This window comes from Cebus imitator, unplaced genomic scaffold (genome assembly GCF_001604975.1).
Source record: "Cebus imitator isolate Cc_AM_T3 unplaced genomic scaffold, Cebus_imitator-1.0 Scaffold697, whole genome shotgun sequence".
Taxonomy (NCBI): domain Eukaryota; kingdom Metazoa; phylum Chordata; class Mammalia; order Primates; family Cebidae; genus Cebus; species Cebus imitator.
The window spans coordinates 199495-218720 of NW_016108012.1; the positions used below are offsets into that span (position 1 = coordinate 199495).

The following is a 19226-nucleotide window of genomic DNA, read 5'->3' on the forward strand; positions in this document are numbered from 1 at the left end:
GAAGAAAAGAGAGACCCAAAAGAACAGCTTGGGGACCATATTACAAATCTGTATTTAGAGCTGGTTGTGTGTGGAAGCTATTTATCATCACTTGGTGTTTTGTACCAAAAGTGACCCATTGTTTCCTTCATGAGTAAATACTTTGAAAGAATATGGAATGTTATTGTTTGTATTTTCTAATAATTCAATGAGCAAAGGATACCAAATATTCATGGGAAAGTACTAGGAAAACTATAGCTAATAAAAATCAAGCTATGTCAGTGAGTCTATGGAAGAAAAGACATTCTTCTGGAGTCTTCCCTTTCTAGCCTACCATAGAGAGTTTGGATTGCTGTGTTTGGGGATAGCCCTTTGCATGGAGTATCAGAGCTGTAGTTTTATAGTAATGATAATTTATATGATGAGAAAACATATCATGAGTAAATTAAAATTGGGCTAGACCAAATTTGATCTTGCAAAGAACAATTCTAAAACTTAATGCTCAAAATAATACTTGGTACACATTTGTCTAGTTTCCAAACTGTATATAAAAATATGTGTGGTGCTTGATTAGCTTAGTTGATTTTAATATGGTGTTAATGAGGCCAACGTAATGGGTTTAACCCTGTGAACCCATTATTTTCTTTATCCTCAATTGTCACAGTTTTTGTCCTGAACAGTGTCCAGCCATTCCAAAAGTGCCTTCTGGCAGTCATTAGAAAGACAAGGTAAGAGAGTAAAGATAGCTGGAAAAACAGCTCAAAGCACATGACCCACGGTGTTGGCAGGTTAAAAGTACCAGCTTTGAATATGAAGGTCAGCACTGTGATAACGATGTATCAATATTTAATTAGAAGTAAAAGAAAACAACTGGTGTGCAGAATATTGATTTTTAAGAAGTAGTTTCATCAAATACAAATTCTTAAGTCACCAAGACAACTTCAGAAAACATTCTTAAGGGATTTTAAAATATTATTTCATTATACTATAATATTTTTGTATGTGCAAAGATATCTTTTATGGAAATAATAGTACTTCATTTTAGCTCACAGTTCATTATTAATTAAAGATTTTCTCCACATCTGGTCATAAGGCAAATGAAGTTTTCTGAGCAAAATGGATCTGCTAGAATAGCAGGCTCTTAGAAGGAATAATAGCAGATTAGATTCAAAAGATGGAACCAGTTGGAGAACGGCTCCATAAAATTCATTTTATGAATGTTTCATTTTTATCTTCTAGGCAATGGGGAATTTACTTCCATACATTTCACGTGTACTACTTTATTTCAATATGCATGACTCAGAATGTTTGGAACCTGCCACGTGGTAGGCATAGTAGATATGGGGTGGGATGCAAAGCTGAATAAGACACAATTCCCAACGTCAACCAACTCAAATTCTGGTAAAGGAGCCAAGTAAACAAAAATCCTAGGTAGGTTTTTAGCCAGTCAAAATAGCTAAAGAAATTATTCCCTATTTGTTTTAAGGGAATATTTCTTCTATAAAGGATGTGATTATTTACTATATCCAGAGTAAATTACTATGGAAAAAGAAGTAGTCCCCAGAGCCCATGAATATGAGTTGAGATGTGAGTCCTTGGATATTAGATAGGAAAGCTTCACACCCCTTATCTGATCTGCACATTGTATATTTTCTTATGATTAATAGTGAACATCTCATTAGTGGAAGGTTAAAAATTATCCTTTGGTTTTTAAAACAGCAGCAGACAAGCTTCAGGTCCCCAAGATTTATCTCTGTTAGTTTATTTTTTATGTATGCTATTTCCTTTGAATGTGTTACTTCTGCTTTCTTTACTCTTCAGAAAATTCTTGTTTGAACAGTCTAACCTTGTCTTGGCTATCCTACAGGTATTTAAGAAAACTTAGTTCTTTCACAGTTGTCAAACTTTCCCTAAAGTCATTAAGACTGCTTTCAGTGGTAATCAGCAAAATAACTTCCAGGGAGCAGAGGAATTTCAAGGTCAGGTTCAGCGCTGTGTGGTCTACTTAATCTCTTCATCAGATTATTCTCCTTCTGCATTACTCTTTGTGGAAGACAGCCAGCTGTCTCTCAAAATTGTTTCTCTACCCCACAGTAATAAAGCTGCATCTTGGAGGTGGCTGCCCAGTAATCTTTGCAGCTAGCTGTGGCATGTAAAGAGTTGTTGACAATTGCATGTGAGCTACAGTGCTATGTTCCACCTCAAGACCAAGACCTTTAAGAAGTCATCATAGCTCCTCCATGTTCTTGTGCCAGCTTGATATAGTTGATGAAGAGTCCATTGGGGTTGCAAAAGTCCCAAGATAAAAGGAATCTTAATCTATGGAACACTCATAGAGAAGCATGGTCTCTGATCTGAAATTCCCACCCTGGATTGTTACATGAGAAAACATATACACTTCTGTGGTTTTTGCACTAACAAATTTTGAGGTCTATTTGTTTTAACAAAATATGCTACCTTTTTGGAGATTCTGGATAATGATGACGATATTCGTCATGATTATGATGGAAAGTAGCAGTACTTTAAAAATATTTCAGAGCAGAAAAATAAATTATGCAGAGTGGGAATACGTTTTTTCATGTGATGCTCAAGTTGGGATTTTTACAAAATTCCCATCAGGATATCTAAGAAAACTCTGAACTCCTTCCTAGTTGAGATTTTAAGAATTCATAAAGCAGGGTAAAAGCACAAACCACTTTCAGGTAATTGGAAGCTGTAATGGACATTTTGCAGAGGAGACAACCTCACTTTTTGGTACATCATACAGAACTGTGGACTTAAAGACAGTTAACAAAGAACTGAGTGTTCTCAGCAATTATTATCAAAACCCTGATATATCATTTTAAAGAAGACAAACATAGACTAGCATGAGACATATATGTGTGTACACTAGTATAAAAAAATAGATATGAGATAGATCCAAAAAAGATTTCCCCAATCACATTTGGCTAAGGCGGCAATCAATTCCCTAGTGGAAAGGCAACAGAATGCTATATCAGAGCCATGAGGTATATTCTTTATAATTTATTTTATAAATTCAATTGATGCCATATCAACTAGGGGCCTACAATCATAATTAAATCTGAGGATCTAGTATCCAGAGAAGGTTTATTGGTTAATTATTAATAGTGAGACTAGGGTAGAGATTGTAAACATAAGGCTTTGGAATAGACCAGATTGGGTACAAATTTCAAACTTGTTAAATACTGACTTTATGACCTAATCTAGGTTACCAAATTTCTCTGGGCCTCAATATCCTTGTTTGTAAAATGGAAATAATAGGCACTTCACAGAATTATTGCAAGGATAAAAAAGAATATCTGCAAATTACTTGGTGCAGGATCTGACACTAATGGGTCACTAATAGGGGCTATTATTATTAATTATTAAGACCAAGTGTTCCATAGTTTCCCTTTATCAGCTGGAAAATAAAATTCATTGGAATTTTGAGTATATTTTCTCTGATGTGTTTAAGATTTCATTTTGAAAGTGAGCTTGAAGAGTCCCAAAAAGGAAAGCATGAGAAAAGGAATTTCCAAAAAGGAAAATTTATAGAAAAGAAAATTTGGCAAAAGAAAGTATGATGTCTCTATTTGATTAAAAACATTGCTTATTTATAAACTACAAAATTTCCAACATTGGATTGATATTTTAAATATTGTGAAAAGATGTTTAAGAATCTATCATTTTTCCAGCATGTTTTCACTCATTAAAAAGTGACTGCATTTTCCTGATAAATTTCCTATGAAGCTTAGCTAAAACAAAAAAATCAAATGGAAAATTCCTTTTTTTTTGCTTTTACAAGGAAATAGCACAAGTATAAAAGTATCTTATTAACCTGAATAATTATTAATCATCCAGTTGTTTTCTCTATAAATGTGAAATAATCAGTAATAAACTTAGCCTATGGTTTAAAAAAAATACAAAACATATACATTAATCAGTGAGTCACAAAATACACCTGTTTCCTATTGCAGTAATAGCCCACTCTTGAAATAGCACCTTCACCTTGGCATACACACACCACAGTTTTAAGCTTGCTATCAACAATTTATCCTCCATAGTTGGAAATATTTTGATATGGTCAAAGTTGATCTTTTGAAAATTCAAATATAAAATGGTTTGAAATGGTTTTTCAGCATTTTTTCTTACCAAAGAAACAAAACATATTTTCCTCGATTCTTTGAAAATATAATATTGCATACTCACCATTTAAATAATCTGAATTTATTTCCTACTCTATAACTCACCATTAGCCACTGTTCTTCTCTTAGAAAAAAATTGTTTAAAAGGATGCATAACTCTATAACCTATTTTTATAACTTTTCCACTAGAGTATGCTTTAACAGTAGGATAGCATGTGTCCACAATATCTCATTCTATTTGAGGAAGCAGTGAAGAGGTTAATTTACAGCTGCATTTATGAACGAGTTTTATTTATATTTGACCTGAGGTAAAATATTTATGTTTCAATTCATAAACTGTGTTCTCCCAAGTGGCAAGAAGTGAAATGTTAATCATATACTAGTATAAAACAGACTGAAATACCAAAGTTTTTGTTTAAGTAAAGTTTGAAATTAAAAATAGGGCAGTGAGTTAAAAATTTGATTTAATCTTTGGAACTACCAGATGGAATAGTAAAAGAGGGGGCTGGGAGGAGAGAGAGAAGAGAAGAGTAGAAGAGAGACAGAGATTGAGATGGATTTTCAGATTGGCCAAGCTTCAAATCACCGATTTTTTACATTCTGGCATAATAGTATTTCAAGGGTCTGAAAAACCCCACTGGTCCGTTTTCCCTTACTTTAAAGATCTAAATAGTAATTTTTTTTTTCTTTTAAATCTTCCTGGGTACACCAGGAAATTTATTGAAAACCATGCCGTTGGGTACGAACTAAGAGCATTCTTCAAACAAACATGACCTTTTCTCTCTTTCTTATATTGCTCTTCTCAACCCAGCCAGAAATCCTAGACAAGTTTATTTACACACAGACCCGCACACACACACACACCCGCACACACACACACCCCCTACACGAAGAGTGGCGGAAACGCCCTCTTTCCATCCCTTCCAAACAATTATCTCCGAGAGCAAAGAAAATAATCAACAGCCCTGTGTGCTGGGCTGAGCCGGAGAGCCGGGCGCGAGGAGGGAGGGCGATCCGCAGGCGAGCAGGGAAACGTGGCTCCTCCGCCGATGAGAGGATTTGTGAAAAGGAGCGCTGGCCCGCGTGCGCCTCTTGTTCCCCGTGTAATTTGCAGCCAATCATCAGTAGGTGTCCACGTCCCTGCGTCCTCCTCACCTCGGCGCCAATCACCCCCACCCCGCGCCCCCGCCCCCAGCCTCCACACCTCCTCCCTCGCCTTTCTTTCGCGCTCCCCTCCCCCAGCAACCGCACACACGCACACACACAAACAGAGAAAGAAGGGGGGGAGGGTGAGAGGGAGGGAGAGAGAGAGAGGAGAGAGAGAGAGAGAGAGAGGAGAGACTCCCCGGCTCCCTCCCTCCCTCGCACACAGCGACTGGAGACGGACGGAGAGCAACGCGCTGGGAGAGGAGAGACCACCGACAACAGCCCCGCGCTCTCACACATACACTCACACTCGACTCTTTCCTCTCCCCCCACCTCCTCCTCCTTCCACCCCCACCACTAACACCATCTCCTCCTCCTTCTCTCTGCAACAAGAAAAAAAAGCCATTTACAGGTATTTTTTTTGATCCGCATATTTATTTATCCCCCCCTCCCCAACAGTTTGTTTACAAGTATTAAAGTTGTAATTGGGAGCTGCCAAGACACATCTGGATTTGTGTTTCTTTGTGTTAGGGGGTGATGTGCAACTAATTAAAGGCAGACTGGCAGCGTCTGCAAATTCTAAGGCTCCCCAAATAAAAAGAGACTGGTAAGTGATTGTTCTTTCTCTTTCTCTGGCTTTTTTTTCTCTTAAATGTTTGCTGTCCGTTGGGATTGTGAAAGTAGATTATTAATGCTGGACTCCAGCAAGGAAAAGCGTCGCTGTATTAATTTATTAATTAATCTGCACCCGCCCCTCCTCCTGAATGTTAAATATGACCTTTGATCTCTATGTCTCTGGTAGACCAGACATACAATATTAGGCATGTACAGTCACATTGTTTAAAGGCAAAACAGGATCATGGAAGTATAGATCTCTAATTTAGCTATGGAATAGAACTATAGTTATTTGTGTGTGTTTTATTTTGTTTTTTAATAAAATCCAAACAATAGCTGTGGCTTAGGTACCTTTTTCATGCTCCAGAGATGCATTGATTAAACAATAATGACCTGGATACTGGGCATAATCATTTTCTACAGTTTCTGGTGGTATTAAACCTTGAGGTAGGAAGGGGGGAGGTGATGGCAATCAGACCAGCAAGGAAAGCTTGTGTTTGGAAACACCACTCTAAGACTCTAAAAAAGGGACATTAAATTATTTCTTTATTTGGAACAAGGTCAAAAGACTAAAACGTTGAAAATTTTCCCTCCACTCAATGTGATTATATCTAATGCATGGTTGACATAACTAGTTTTTACTGAGTAGCAGTTATTATGGTCTTGCAGTTACAGTGTGATTCGCAGAAACTGAAGCTATATGCATATTCTTTCTGGTTCTTCCCCCACCCCTTCCAAGCATCAAGAATATTTAGCCAAGAGCGTTTTGGGGCACCCTTTGTATTGCCCTCAGACCTCAGAGGGGAGCAGTTTTCCCTAATGCGAAACCACAGAGGTGGTTCCTGAGTGATTAGGGACTTGCTGTGATTGAAAGATGCCTGCAAGCTTCTAATCCAGCCTGGGGTGAGGTTCCTTATCTTGATTTACTTTGCCTATTAGGGATTTGCTTACATAAACCCCTCTTTTTAGAGCACCTCATCAGTAGGTCTGGAAGTTTTTGCACTTGGAGTTTGGGCATAAATGGTTCATTAATCTAATTATAAGCATAATTACTATAATTGATAACCATTTTGAACTCTGAGTATTTGAGACTGAGACTAGTGGGCCCCATGTAGAATTCCCTGAACTCTACATTCTAGACCAATCTATGGGCTTCAAAAGATGTTACAAAAAGAGATTCTGGCCAAAAAATCTGGAAACAAAGAAACTGGTTTTTTAGGTGAATATACACTTGATGTCTTTGCTTTACTTCTTAAAAGGCTGTGATGTACTTCTCCCTCTGTAATAAACAACTAAAATACCTCTCCTTAAAGCATAATAATGGCCTGTAAGCAAGGAGATGAATGCAAATACCCAGTTAACATTAAACTTTCCTCTTAAAAAGAGCAAAATGAAAAAAAAATCATTTTACTGGTTATTTTTCTCTGGCAAACAACACCTTAAGGGCTTTTTCCCCCTTTTACTCAATGTAAAAATCAGTGCTTGTGAGAGATCCTTTTCAAGAAGTCCCACACTTTCCTCTTGTCTTGGGAATAGACTGCAATCTCCATTAAGAATGATTAGGAATATTCTTACAGAGCCTGCAGGCACTTGGCTTAAAACCTGAGACATTGGTTTTATATATATATATCTGGCTCATCTTTATTTTCTACCTTAAAAAAAAAAAAAGTAGAACACCGTCCTCTTACCCCCACCAAGCCCCACCACCAAATGGCTTGTACAATTGAGACCTGTCCTTGGTCCATTGAATTAAAACCCTAACAGAGCCAGCTGTGCTGGGATTCAAACTAATGACCGCAGACACAGAAGGACACTGTGGCAGCTGGTAGTTCTTTTTTCCCTGCCTCTTTAGTTCAGATTGTATGTGGGCAGTCTCTTAGCTCTCAGTTGTATTGTGTTTGCTTACAGTTTATACTCGGATGTATTGTAGACTTTCTCAGTACTTCATTTGCTAATTTCCTGTTCATTTTCCTCATAGGGCCATTGCTGTTTTCTACTTTACAGCATTTGCATGCCCAGGCAGCACTTGTTCACACATTTCATAATGTTTAAATGCCCTCTGCTTATAGGTAGTATCACCCTCCCACCCATGATTTGCATGTCTTTAGCACTCCAATTGCCCTTTTCCTTAGGCGTTTGTCACCCCCGTCTTCCCTCTTTCCCTGGGTATCCTGGCTATTAATACATTTTCTCAGGAGGGTTATAAGAATAGGGGGGAGGAGCTGTGGTTTGCTGTGGGGAGGGAGGGAGCGGGGGTTGGGAGCGTTGGGGGTGGATGGGCGGGGGGGGGGGGGGTCCACGTCTTGATGATTCTTATGCAAACGACCTGACGGAAGAATGTGGGAGCTTTCGGTGTCGGCGGTGGGTTAGTGAGGGAGGCTGTTTATTTATTTTTAATCTTTTTCCTCGTGCAGCTCGTTGGAATGACTTTCTTTATTTTAGTTGTAACAGTTGGAGGATAATGCAAAGGAAGACGCTGCCTGGGAATTCACCGTCTGTGGAAATGAGCCCCCGAGAGGAATAAAGCAGCCCTCACCTTGCTCTCCCCACCCGAACCCACTTTCCCCTCCCGCCTCGGCCCCCACCCCAACACCACCATCACTCCCTTCCCTCCCCCCCACCTTTCCCCCTTTTCCACCCAGGTGTCGGACCAGGCGGTCCCCTCTTCCACCCTGCACCCCTTCTTCCCCCCCTGCACCATGAACACCAATGTCTGCGTGGAGCCCGGGCCGAGCCCGGAGGCCCCGGGCTTGCCCAAGGAAAGCCACTTGCCCGAGGGGGCTCTGAACAGCCTTGTGGATTACAACTCGGAAATGGAGCGCTACCGCTCCTTCGCCACCTCCTTCTACAAGACCAACGGGGGCGCCTTCCCACAGGCTGCCAAGATCGCGCGCATCACCACCCCTATCTTCCCCAGCAGCGCCGCCGCCGCCGCGGCCGCCGCGCGCATCGGCATGTCCCCCTGGAACTGCGACAACGCGGCCACCGCCGCCGCCACCGCCATGCTCTGGGGCAGCGGCGGGGGCGGGGGCGGCGGCGGGGGAGGCGGCGGCGGGGGCGGGGGCGGGGGCGGGGGCGGCGGGGGCGGCAGGAAATCCTCCTCCGCCGCCGCCTCCTCCTCCGCCTCCTCCTCCTCGGCGATCCTCCCCGCCGGCGGTGGCGGCGGCGGCGGCGGCGGCGGCAGCAGGACCAGCATGCACCACCGAAACGACTCCCAGAGGCTGGGGAAAGCTGGCTGCCCGCCAGAGCCGTCGTTGCAAATGGCAAATACTAATTTCCTCTCCACCTTATCCCCTGAACACTGCAGACCTTTGGCGGGGGAATGCATGAACAAGCTCAAATGCGGCGCTGCTGAAGCAGAGATAATGAATCTCCCTGAGCGCGTGGGGACTTTTTCCGCTATCCCGGCTTTAGGGGGCATCTCATTACCTCCAGGGGTCATCGTCATGACAGCCCTTCACTCCCCCGCAGCAGCCTCAGCAGCCGTCACAGACAGTGCGTTTCAAATTGCCAATCTGGCAGACTGCCCGCAGAATCATTCCTCCTCCTCCTCGTCCTCCTCAGGAGGAGCTGGCGGAGCCAACCCAGCCAAGAAGAAGAGGAAAAGGTGTGGGGTCTGCGTGCCCTGCAAGAGGCTCATCAACTGTGGCGTCTGCAGCAGTTGCAGGAACCGCAAAACGGGACACCAGATCTGCAAATTTAGAAAATGTGAAGAGCTAAAGAAAAAACCTGGCACTTCACTAGAGGTCAGAGGAGATGATTTCTTGTTTCCCAGTCTCCCCCGTTCCCTCCTCACTCCCTCTCCCCTTCAGGGATTCTTGTCTGGCTTCGAGATGCAGTACCCCATCTCTGAAGCTTCATTCAGGTGGTAAGAGTTGTAGGTGGTTTGCGAAAGGCTTGGCCTCTCCACCACCCGCCCCAGCTGCACTTCACGTGACACCGCCCTTCTGGTAGAGAGGGTCCCCTCCTTTTTATCTCTGGGGGAAACGTAATGTAATTGGTTTGAAGAATCAGAAGTTTCACAGTCAGTGTGCTCAATGTTTTCCCTCGGTGGTTTAAAATGCCCCCTCCTCTTTATTAAAGGGTGGGGCATCATTTGCCCAAAGGACTGGACACATCACATCCTATACAAGTTTATTGGCTAAGTTAGTGGCCCAATTATAACAATGAGGACACAGTTTGTGGCACACAAGCCTGTTCTCATTAAAACAGAACAACAACAAACCACACAACAGTATTAATTGAGGCTGAAACACCTGGATTCAGAAGGGGATTTCCTACCCCTTTCTATAATAGTTTTTCTCCTAATCAAGGGAGAATGCTTCCTATTGTATTTTCTGCATACCTGATACTTTTGGAGAAAACTGAAACAGTGTAGAAAGCAAATTTCCACCTGCAAATTTTAGAGATGTGACTTAGAATAAAGGGACACAATTAGTTAATTTCAGGAAGATGATGGTGATTTTGTTTAAAAATTATTTTATGTAGTTTCAGAATGAGTAATTTCTAAAACTCAGTTACAAAAGAAGTATTTCTCTTGGCCTCTCCATTAGACAAAGTAACCATTTTGTGGTTGTAAAGTTGGTCTATACATCAAGCACAGTTTTGGTTGATACCTTATATGGTCAATAATAATTTCTTTTACCTATGTGTCCTTAAAACAGATATTATACAGATGATCACTAAAGTAATTGTTAAATGAGGTTATTAATTATGCTAAATACAGAGCTTGATAGGTTTGATAAAAATTTTATATTGTGTCCTGATCAAAACAAGGGGAAAAATGAAAAAAATCACAGGTAAATGGCTCTGGTGGTATATTAAGCAAAGAAATGTGGACAAGTAATTATAGTTAGTCCCTTGATAAAATTTACAGGGTAGATAATTAGATGTTCATATATGCATGAGACTGCAGGTGGTGGATGTAACATTTGGGAACATTCTGTGGGGTGAATTGCAGGATGAGAGTGGCTCTCATAAGTTATCATCTGAGGGGTATCTGTACATTCTTTTAAAAATTGTTAGTACTGCTTAGAGGAATTTTCTTTATGAACTGGGAAGCAGTCTTGAAGAGAATAAAGAGGAAGGTTAAAGATCTTTGGGACAGGTTTGAACACAGAAAAGATACAGTGTTTTGTTTTGTTTTTTTTTTTGTTTGTTTGTTTTTTTAAAAAACCTTTAATTGTGTGAATCAGACTAGTTAGCACTCTGAGATTCTAAAAATATCAGAATTATGTTGATGTCATTATTGAGTATGATCAGTTTCATCAAAATATTGCATTTATTCTTCTTTATAAGATAAATTGTCTCTTTTTGGAAAGTTTAACTTTACTTCTAGATGGTTTATTACATTTTTTTTTGACAGCTTTCCTAGAAAAAGGATAATAGCGACTATAATGCAGGTCCATGTATTTTCTTAGGTGGCAAAAATAGCTTTTGAATCATCTTTCTGGATTGATTTATTAAAACTTCTCTAGGTCTCTAAGGACTGTGGGAAATTAAAATTCAGTTCATATTGAAATTCTCTATTAATTTCCAATTGATAAGGACAACATGGCTTTCATTTTTCCTCTTGAAATATAGAATCTAGAATTATAAATTTGGTTCTTCTCTTATGCCTCATCTTTAGCTAGACTCATGGCACTACCTGCATCCCAATTTAGGGTATGTAGTAACTGAATAATTCTGATTTAGTAAATAATTACCTTGGAGAAGTTTGATGTGAGAACCAGTAGGTTTTCTGCAAAAGTTTCTATGATGATATTTTTTTTTTCTTTTGGTAGTTTTAATACAAGCTTGTTGTGATATTTAAATTTCCCAGGCATTTTGATGACAAAATCCCATAAAATTACATTCTCTTCTTTTAAAAAATTCTCATGCACAAAAATTCTGTTCATCTTCACAAGGTGAGGTATGGATAGGAGAGGAAGGTGAGCTTTTTTTTCCTTTGAACTTTTAAGGTGATCTTCTAACTTCAGACAACTTCTATCAGAGCATGGGTTGTGCTTCGAGGCTAAGATTATTATCGGAAGGCTGTTTGGCTAAATTAAAGAAAAATTTTTTAAAATTGTCTAAGATTCTATCTAGATCATTAAAAAATACAGTACCATCATGGACTGCCTTAAAAAAGACAATGCCATCATGACTGCCTTAAACCCATGTGCAAACACACTGTTATGGTTGTAGGAAACCAGCTGGGCACGTCAGTGTGGCAGGGCTTACATGACTGACCCAGGGCTGAAACAGGAATTGCAGGGACGCGAAAAGTCCCCCTGCTGACCTGGTTTCTCTCTTTAATTTGGTCCATCCTCATCTGAGAAAATGTTTTAGAGATTTGATGGGTTCCTGGCTGAGGGTAGTGATCTGGGGACTCATTGTGGATATCACCTATGGTTCCTGATATAAACTCCATAGCTAATATTTGTGGGCTTTGAATTATGGTTGTCAATTAACATCCGGTTCATAATCATAACATATATATTCTTATTGATCACTTCAAACCTCATGTGCCATTCTTCCCTTTGACTTGTTCTCATCTCAAAGACTGGAGGCATAGTCAGATTTTTTTTTCAGAGTGAGAAAACTGAAATGAAGACAGACTCACCTGGTTGTGTTGGGACTCTCATCCACATTTTTTTCAAAACCTCCTTTCTAGTGTTCCTTTTAAAACTGCCTTACTGATTTCTATTTTTCTGCTTAGTCTCACCTTAAAGGCATCTTACGATGCCCTAGAAATGTGTTTATAAAATCCCCCCTTGATCGTGTTTGATATGATAATACACACAAAACATTTAGTTTTTCTGTTATACTATGCTCTGTATATTTGCATAGCCACTGTTCATTAAGTCAATTACTCTGTTTTAAAAAAATAGCCACTAATTGTTCAAAGCAGTCATTACAAATGGTGTCTGTCCCTTGTGTGACAAAAACTGTTTTAAAAACTTGTATCCTAAATGCAAAATATTAAGTTCCTACATGTTTTAATAAATGTGATCATATAGGAGATCTTTATGATAAGTTACATGATAACACTTTGTCCTTTGCAAAGATAATCTTTTAGTTTTTATATTCACAACAGCTACATTTCTGATACTAAGTTCTAACTTTTAAAAATATCCCAATCTGTTATGACTCAAGGGATAACATTGTCCCACGGGCAACCCCAGCCTCTTAGTCCCTGAACATTGTTCAGGTGACATGATTGATCTCTGTGGGACAGCATTACAGACCACACAGATCTGGTTTCTCTCCCATTAGTTGATTTATGGAATTAGTGAGCAGTGCCTCAGGAGGTTTCCCTGCCCCCACTCTTGGCTCTCTTTCAAGTGAGTTTCAAACTGTCACCACTGAGGCTTTCCTTGAGCTGGAGAAGAAACTAAAGAGGGCAGGTTACAGTGAAGACATTGAGAAACTGGAAAATAAGGAAGAAGGATGGTTCCAATTTTTTTTTCTTTACTTTCTTTTCTTTTATCTCTTAAAAATCTATCTGCTGAATGTACAGGCCAACAATAATTTTTCCACAAGTTAGGTTGAGCTTTTAAAAGCGTTGGTGGAAAACATTCAAACACTGTCTCAAACTTGATAACTTACTTAGAAAGAGTGTAATAGGGGAGGAGGGACGTAGTGTATATCCTGTTAAGTTCTAAGAGCCCCAACTATAAATGACAATTGTAAAACCCTAGACAAAGCACTGTCTGTAATGTGTGCAGGAAGATGGCACCTGCCTCCTGAGGAAATTAACTTGTATAAAATAGGTGTGTCACTCAAACTAAGAGCTTTTAGCTAAATAATAAAACAAGTCAATAATTGAACATATACATTTCTGAGGTTTGGTGATTTAAAAAATATCTACAGATATTATGCAAATGTTTGATGTCTTCAATGGAAACATCCGCCAGTTTTTCTTTTATGTCATAGTTTATAAAAATGAGTTTTCAATTTTTCATCTCAAGAATAAGAAACTTGCCAGCAGAAATATATAAATTTTTATTTTAATCAAAAAATGCAAATATATAATTGAGTATAAAAGTGAAAGAGGAAATTTTTCAAAACAAAATGATAGTATGTTAACATTAGAATGTAGCATGTAAATAATGTAGGAAAAAGCACCTCAGTGTTATAAATAATAAGGAAAAGTCTTAGAAAATTTTATCTTTGACTAAAGCCACAAAATGAATTTGTGGCCAAGGCATCAAACTGCAATACAAGTTCAATGAGATTATTTTTCCATCACTAGATTTAATACAAGGGAGTTAAAGTTTTTTTTTATATCCTTCAAAACATCATGTTGTATACACAGTAAATACATGCAATTTTAACTGTCAGTTCACAAACTTACAAAGCATACATTTTTAATACTTCCTAAATGAAAACAGTAGTTTCACCCATCCAAACAACATGTAAATTCTACGCCATGTTTTAGATGGCAATTAGGAATAGTAAAATAATTAAAATTCATCTATAAATTATGCTATAAGAATGTATAAAATTCAGCCATCATCAAACAAAATATAAGCAAGCAATCACAAAACATATAAGAACAAATTTAAAAATAAACTAGGTTTCTATTTAATCTGAGAAAAATATTTGGATGTTTTAAGAATGAAAAGTATAGTGATGAAAGTAATAAAAGTTGTGTGGCTTTTCAAGTTTTTAAAGAGTTGGTCACTGAAGTATTTCTCTTTATTTTTTTTAGTCTTGATCATCTACTTTTCTGAATTTATAGTTAAATTTTGCATAGTCAGACTTACAGATTGATAAATACAGAACAGTTTAATAAAATAGCCTTTAACACTGAAAATTGAAAGGCATGCAAAAAGGACAGGCATTTGATCCATATTTACTCCAGCTGGAACATTGTTTAACAAGTTCCGGACTCAAGATCCATGTTGGGGTGGAAACATTGTTTGAATATTCTGGATACAACGTATCTTTCTGAATACAAAGTTAGACATACTATTTGAGTATTTCAACCTATCAGGCATAGGTTGAAAGTGTGCTTTTAAGAAAGTCTTCTAGAGTTGTTGATGCTCTTAGAATTTACTGCTGAACCTCAATTGGTCAAATTGCCTGAATACACAGAAAACATTTTACTTTAATTTGCTCTGAAAAAGCTTGACAAAATGTCCTACTTTTCAATAAATTTAATATAAGTGGATATGCTTTAATTCCTTAAATTTATTTTTACTCACATTATACAAAATACTAAAAATAAGCTCTTGTGTTTGTCATATAGAAATATCTAGTTAAAGTCATAAGTTAAATTCAAGATTTATTTAGAGACCCATGTAAATATACAATTGGAGAAAGGACTAATTGTTTTATAGTTTCTCTCGTATTCCCGGATTAGTTTTTCAAAAGCAAAAATGAATTGAAAATAAAATCTTTAAATTTTATTAGTAATAAGTAAAATTTTAGTCGCTGACTAAACTGTCAGATGATCTTAGCTGGGGAAGTAAGGCATTCTAGGAAACATTGTCTTTGTTAAAAACTTGTTTTTAAGAAAGTACATATTTTTTGTAATCCATTTAGAGAATTTTGTGCATGTGTAATTTTGTTCCTTCATTTGTGCTTCTGTGTTTCTGTCCTTTTTAAACATACTTTCAAATCTAGCATTTTGCTATTATTCTTAGGAGCTTCAAAATATTGGGGGAGGGGCAAAAGGGTGATTTTATCCTTGGTCATATCTTGTTCCATCACATGCAAACACCTGTCCTGAAATTGAATTATTCTGTGGGGTAATCGAAAAGCCTCCCTCCATTCAGCATCATATGTTTTCTGTTGTTTATTGAGTTATGTTGCACCATACTTCAGATGTGACAGCCATTTAATAATGTTGAAGACTTAGCTCTGCAGGGGCTAAAAGGATCCCAGCAGGCTTGTTAACTTTTACTCTAAAACATTATGAGAAATATTTTTTCCTGTTTGAAACTTCTGGGCTTTCTCTAAATTTATTTTAAAAGCATAAGAATCTATAGCTAGGTATGAAATCAAGCCTGCTGAATTTTTTGTTTTCCTCTTTCTTATCTTTAAACCATTTATTTCTGATTACTTTTGTGTTTGTTTGTTTGTTTGTTTTTACTAAAGAGATTGTGGCAAAGTAAGCAATTGCTTTTTCAAATACCTCATATTCAAGTTGTATTTCTGTGGTTTATATAAAGCTAGATATAAATTATATTCAGGAAATATACTACTATGTTCCTAGATTTTCATTTCTTTTTATTTAAAATCCATGGTTCCTGTGGCCACATAGGTAAGAAATTGTGGAAAGAGCCACTAGTATCAAGTAACTTAACAGATGAACAGTGTTCTAGGTACATCAGCATAACTTCTCTGAAATTAATTTTCTCATCAATAAGATGAAGATAATATCAACCTACCTTATAATTTGTTAATATTATATGTAGGTTAATATTGCTGGCAAACTAAAATATATTTTTTATATTATAAAAATATAATTTCTCAGTCCAATTTTAAAACCATCAATAAAAATGGAGAATAAGGCATCCATATTTATAGATAACACAACAGTTTACTTATAGTTTTCAGACATTAAAGCCCAGATATGTATTAATGATATGTTTTTTGCATATTTGTTTGAATCATACATTTGACAAAGATATGGCTTGAGTTTACTTGAAAAGAGATAAATCTAATTGAACATGTTTCCTTGTCCCTATACTTGCGTTGTCTTAGGAAACTGAGCCTGTTACCCAGTGAAGTCAGACAATGTGGTGAGCCAATTTCAGTTATTTAGCGCTCTTTCTCCTTTTTTTTTTTAACCACAGACACATCACCACTATTAATTTTTATATATTTTCATAGATGTATGTGTGTATGTTTCACATTACTAACCCAATACTTTTATTTGACTATTTCCGAGACACAGAGATATTCTGAATGTGAATTTGTGAGGTCAAGAGAATTATTGTAAGAAAGAGATGAACTCTAGTTGGGAAAGATATGTAACAAATATCGGAAAGTGAGCATATTTAACACATTTGGAAAATTGAAAAATATATACCTATGAGTATACATAGGAAATAAAACAGGCAGACATTCATTTTTACATAAAAAAATGAAGTAGCTATATGCAGTTGTTTGTTGTTTGTTTTTTACTAAAAAACTATTTGTAAAAAATGAAGACAGTTATTAAGCAGTAATAGAAAAAGCTGGTGTTTTTCTGGGGGAGAATAGTGATAAGCCCTAAAAGATATGTAATGTTGACCAAGAAAGATGAGAAAGGAGAAAGGAATGCTTAAGCCACAATGCAATGCAGTGTCTAGAAGGAACTTTGACAAAATGGAATATGGGTATATGCTTGCTTTGGCAGTTACAAAAGCTGTTTAGAGGATGGAAAATATTTCTTAAAAGGGAAGATAACTTTTTTAATGACTTGACTCAATACTTTTGGTTTGAGAGTCAGAGCTGAGGCTTGAGAGGAGTGGCAGATGAATTAGAGATAAGGAAAAACAGATTGTGTTATAGCTGATGTTATTATTTTTACTTATGCATTTGAAACATTTGGTAGAATAATTCCAAAATGTAACTAAAAGAGAATACTTCCAAGATGGGTGGAAAATGGTATCCATTTGTGTCTCTTCTGCATTAAAATTCATATTTTAGAAAACATTCTTGAGAAAGTAAAGTGTCAGACTATGGGAAAAACGGCGCTAAAAGTGCTGTTTTTTTGTTTTTTGTTTTTTCCCAAAGACTAAGAAACAAAAACAGAAAACCCCACACCAAACCACAGCTGGATTATTGATAATGCTGTAATGATAAAGATCAAGTAGAATGAGAAGAGAAAAGGATATATATTTGTTGATTAGGAAAAATTATGGACGTTTCTGTCTATTTCAGCAAATCTGGCAAATGCCAGAGAAGATATGTTATCTCAAAAATTTAGAGAATGAAACAACATTAAATATGTTTTTAAGGGAAGACCATATAAATTGAATCATGTGGAAATGGCGAGAACTAGTGTGCGAATCAGTGGTAGAAAAATAACTATGCTTGGGAATAACTTCTCTATTGGCAATGTTTTTTAAATAGATTGAATTAGATAACTGATGATCTTAATGGAGTGAAGATAAGAAGAAAAAGGATAAAATTAACAGTCATATGTAGGTGGATAAGAAGTGAGAACATGTGGAGTCTTCCATTAAACATGAAATATTTTGTCTGCTCTACCTTTAGTCCATGAAAAACAGAAGAGAACATTGGCTTGTTTCCATCATAAGAGAAATACATTAGATCTTCTTTGTAACACCGCTATATGTAGAGTTAAATTCATTATGAAGTGGCATGGTTTTTAGATTTTCTTCATGTGATTCTTTTCATGTGAATTTATTTTTATTTATAGCATAGAGGTGTATTTATCAAACTGCAGGTGACAGTATGTTGGTGGTCCATGAAACAAATGTTTTGATTTACCATCATGAGTTTTTAAAAAGTAGATTAGAAGGCCCAGCATGGTGGCTCATGCCTGTAATCCCAACACTTTGGGAGGTCAAGGCAGGCGGATCACGAGGTCAGGAGATTGAGACCATTCTGGCCAATATGGTGAAACTCCATCTCTACTGAAAATACAAAAATTAGCTTGCTTGGTGGCACATGCCTACTCGGGAGGCTGAAGCAGTAGAATTGCTTGAACCCAGGAGGTGGAAGTTGCAATAAGCCGAGATCATGCCACTGCACTCCAGCGTGGTGACGGAGTGAAACTTCATTTAAAAAAAAAAAAAAAAAATATATTAGAATAGAACAGAACAGAAAATATATGAGTTTATCACATGTAGTAATAGTAAGTATTGTTCAACTTCTGTTTCAGTTATGTACACTTGAAGAAATGTATGTGTATGGGTTGCTATGTAAAATGTATTTATAACTGGTTGCAGTCAAGTTTGAAAAACACTAATCTAGCAATACCAACATCACAACAAGTCAGTAGTGAGGAAAGAAATTGTATTTGAACAATGTTAACAAGATAAAGAGTAAAATTGAAATGTTTCTGCAAATAGTGTTCTTTTACTTATTCCAGGCAGGTCTATACTTATGCTGTCTATTCATGAATATATGATATTAGTTAGCACATAGTAAACCCTTGATAAATTCAATTCAATTTAACAGATATTTAGGTAGAACTGTTATCTTCCAAGACTTGTTTAAGTTCTGTGGATACATACATACATATATACCCATATATCTGTAAATGCGTATACATACACATACATCCTGGCTTAAAGAACCCTAAATGCTCTTTATTTCTGCTCTTTTTTCAATACCCATGTAATGCTTTAGCTCTAGGTCTTAGTCTTTCATCCAAGCTACTTAGTTCCATATATA

The 19226-nt window shown here is 37.3% G+C and overlaps 1 protein-coding gene across 3 annotated transcripts in view; it reads left to right on the forward strand.

Moving 5' to 3' along the window:
- Positions 1-5408: 5408 nt before the first annotated feature.
- The window catches only part of CXXC4 (CXXC finger protein 4), a 27762-nt gene continuing 13944 nt past the window's right edge, over positions 5409-19226 (forward strand). The window contains exons 1-3 of one of the 3 annotated variants that reach the window (XM_017518678.2): positions 5641-5682; positions 5802-5877; positions 8328-9631. In XM_017518678.2, coding sequence (XP_017374167.1) covers positions 8585-9631 — 1047 coding nt within the window. In that variant the 5' untranslated portion in view covers positions 5641-5682; positions 5802-5877; positions 8328-8584. The other 2 variants (XM_037734974.1, XM_037734973.1) reach the window with 2 other exon arrangements.